General features: G+C 34.9%; 1 protein-coding gene across 1 annotated transcript; it reads left to right on the top strand.

Moving 5' to 3' along the window:
• The first annotated feature begins 722 nt into the window (after positions 1-722).
• LOC109678830 (olfactory receptor 2W1) lies at positions 723-1,688 on the top strand. The gene has a single exon (XM_020154252.2). It carries the CDS (start codon positions 723-725, stop codon positions 1,686-1,688), a length of 966 nt encoding a protein of 321 aa, XP_020009841.2.
• Positions 1,689-2,185: the final 497 nt, after the last annotated feature.

The following is a 2,185-nucleotide window of genomic DNA, read 5'->3' on the forward strand; positions in this document are numbered from 1 at the left end:
AAAAAAGATCATAGTAATTTGAATTAGGGTAGTTGTGGTGGAAATTTTAAAAGTGAGAGAAGAATCAGCATATTCTTTTGCATTCAAATTTGCCAGTGATAAGAAAGGTTAAGGATGAGACAGATAAAGGGACCAAGATAAAGGCCAGATATCTTACATGACAAAAGGAGATCAAAGTCTATGCACTAAGTTAAAGAAAAAAAAAATAGTTTGTCTCCTTCTGACATTAGCAAAATAGCTTTAATAGATGAATTCACTGGTAAAAAAGGAAAAAAGAATATGTTCACTATATCAAGCAAACTAACTTTATAAATACTCATAAGGTCATGTCATTTTAGAACCATATCACTACCAAACTTTCAGATTTGCCTGTCAGAAAGTTCAAACCCTCAGTAAACATCCAAGGCCACATAGATTTTGTTTTTTAAATCTCATATTAAATTTGTTGACATAAGAGAACCTAAAACAGTTACCTGATTATGTGGCTATTATTTTCACATTTTATCCAATGATTTTTTTCAATTATTAACCTAATTTTTCTCTCTTTATTTACTCTCTTTTTAATTTTATTTCATCAAATCATTGAGATGGTCCACACTGACAAATTATTTCTCATTCTCCCCATCTTCTCTTTTTCCTCTTCACACTTTTCCTCCTCTTTCATCTTCTTCTCTCATCCTACCCCTCCTTCTCATCTCACTCTAGGATATAGACTTTGAATGATGATGGATCAAAACAATTACAGTTCTTTACATGGCTTTATTCTGCTTGGCTTCTCTGACCATCCCAAACTGGAGATGATCTTGTCAGGAATTGTCACCATCTTCTACTGCATTACCTTAGTGGGTAACACAGCTATCATTCTTGCATCTTTCCTGGATTCACACCTACACACACCGATGTACTTTTTCCTCGGGAATTTGTCTTTCCTAGATCTATGTTTCACAACTAGCATCATCCCTCAGATGCTGGTTAACTTGTGGGGACCTGAGAAGACCATAAGCTATGTGGGTTGTGTCATTCAACTCTATGTTTATATGTGGTTGGGCTCCATTGAGTGTCTTCTCTTGGCTGTTATGTCCTATGATCGATTTACAGCTATTTGTAAACCCTTGCATTATCTGGTAATCATGAATCCACATTTATGTCTCAAAATGATTATTATGGTCTGGAGTATTAGTTTTGCCAATTCTGTAGTATTGTGTACACTCACTGTGAATTTGCCTAGATGTGGAAACAATCTTCTGGATCATTTCTTGTGTGAGTTGCCAGCTATGGTGAAGATAGCTTGTGTAGACACTACAGCAGTTGAACTGTATGTTTTTGCTTTAGGCGTTCTCATTGTCCTTACACCCCTCACCCTTATTCTTTTATCCTATGGCTACATTGCCAAAGCTGTGCTGAGAATGAAGTCAAAGGCAGGACAACGAAAAGCAATGAACACCTGTGGATCTCATCTCACTGTGGTGTCAATATTCTATGGAGCTATCATCTACATGTACCTGCAACCAGGTAACAGTGCTTCCAGGGACCAGGGCAAGTTCCTCACCCTCTTCTACACCATCATCACCCCAAGTCTCAACCCCCTCATTTACACCTTAAGGAATAAGGACATGAAGGATGCACTGAAGAAGCTGATGGAAGTTCACAAGGAATCTGCAAAAGTGAGAAGGAACTGGAAGTCATAGAAAATTAATGAGTGAATAAGAAAATGGAATTATGTTGTCTCATTATCTTTCATTTTTACTGAAGCAAGTAACCCTTAGATAAGAGATCAATTAATATAGTAATTCTTATATACAAATAATGTATCTGTAAACAATATGAGAACTCTCATGTCGGTTCTTTTATGCCTTCAATCATTGATATGTAAGGTATATTGGGTCATTAGGAATTTTCATGTTAATGTTATGATTTATAATTTCATGCTTAATGTTATAATTGAACATTAAGGGGCTGTAAACATAAACCTGAATGCATTTAATCAATTCTAAAGCTCCACAGAAACAGCTTTGACTATCTTGTTTTGTATGCTAATGATCATATCTTCTAAAATACAGCCCTAGCTGGTTTTACATATATTTTGTTTTTACATTAAATAACTACATACAAATAATGATTTTGTATATTAAATCTTTTATGATGTCATCCAAACATTTACATATGTTTAATCCAGACAATGTAC

This window comes from Castor canadensis, chromosome 8 (assembly GCF_047511655.1).
Source record: "Castor canadensis chromosome 8, mCasCan1.hap1v2, whole genome shotgun sequence".
Classification (NCBI taxonomy): Eukaryota; Metazoa; Chordata; class Mammalia; order Rodentia; family Castoridae; genus Castor; species Castor canadensis.

Coding starts and splice junctions, on each gene's coding strand:
- LOC109678830 (XM_020154252.2), top strand. CDS start 723: ATGATGGATCAAAACAATTACAGTTCTTTACATGGCTTTATTCTGCTT.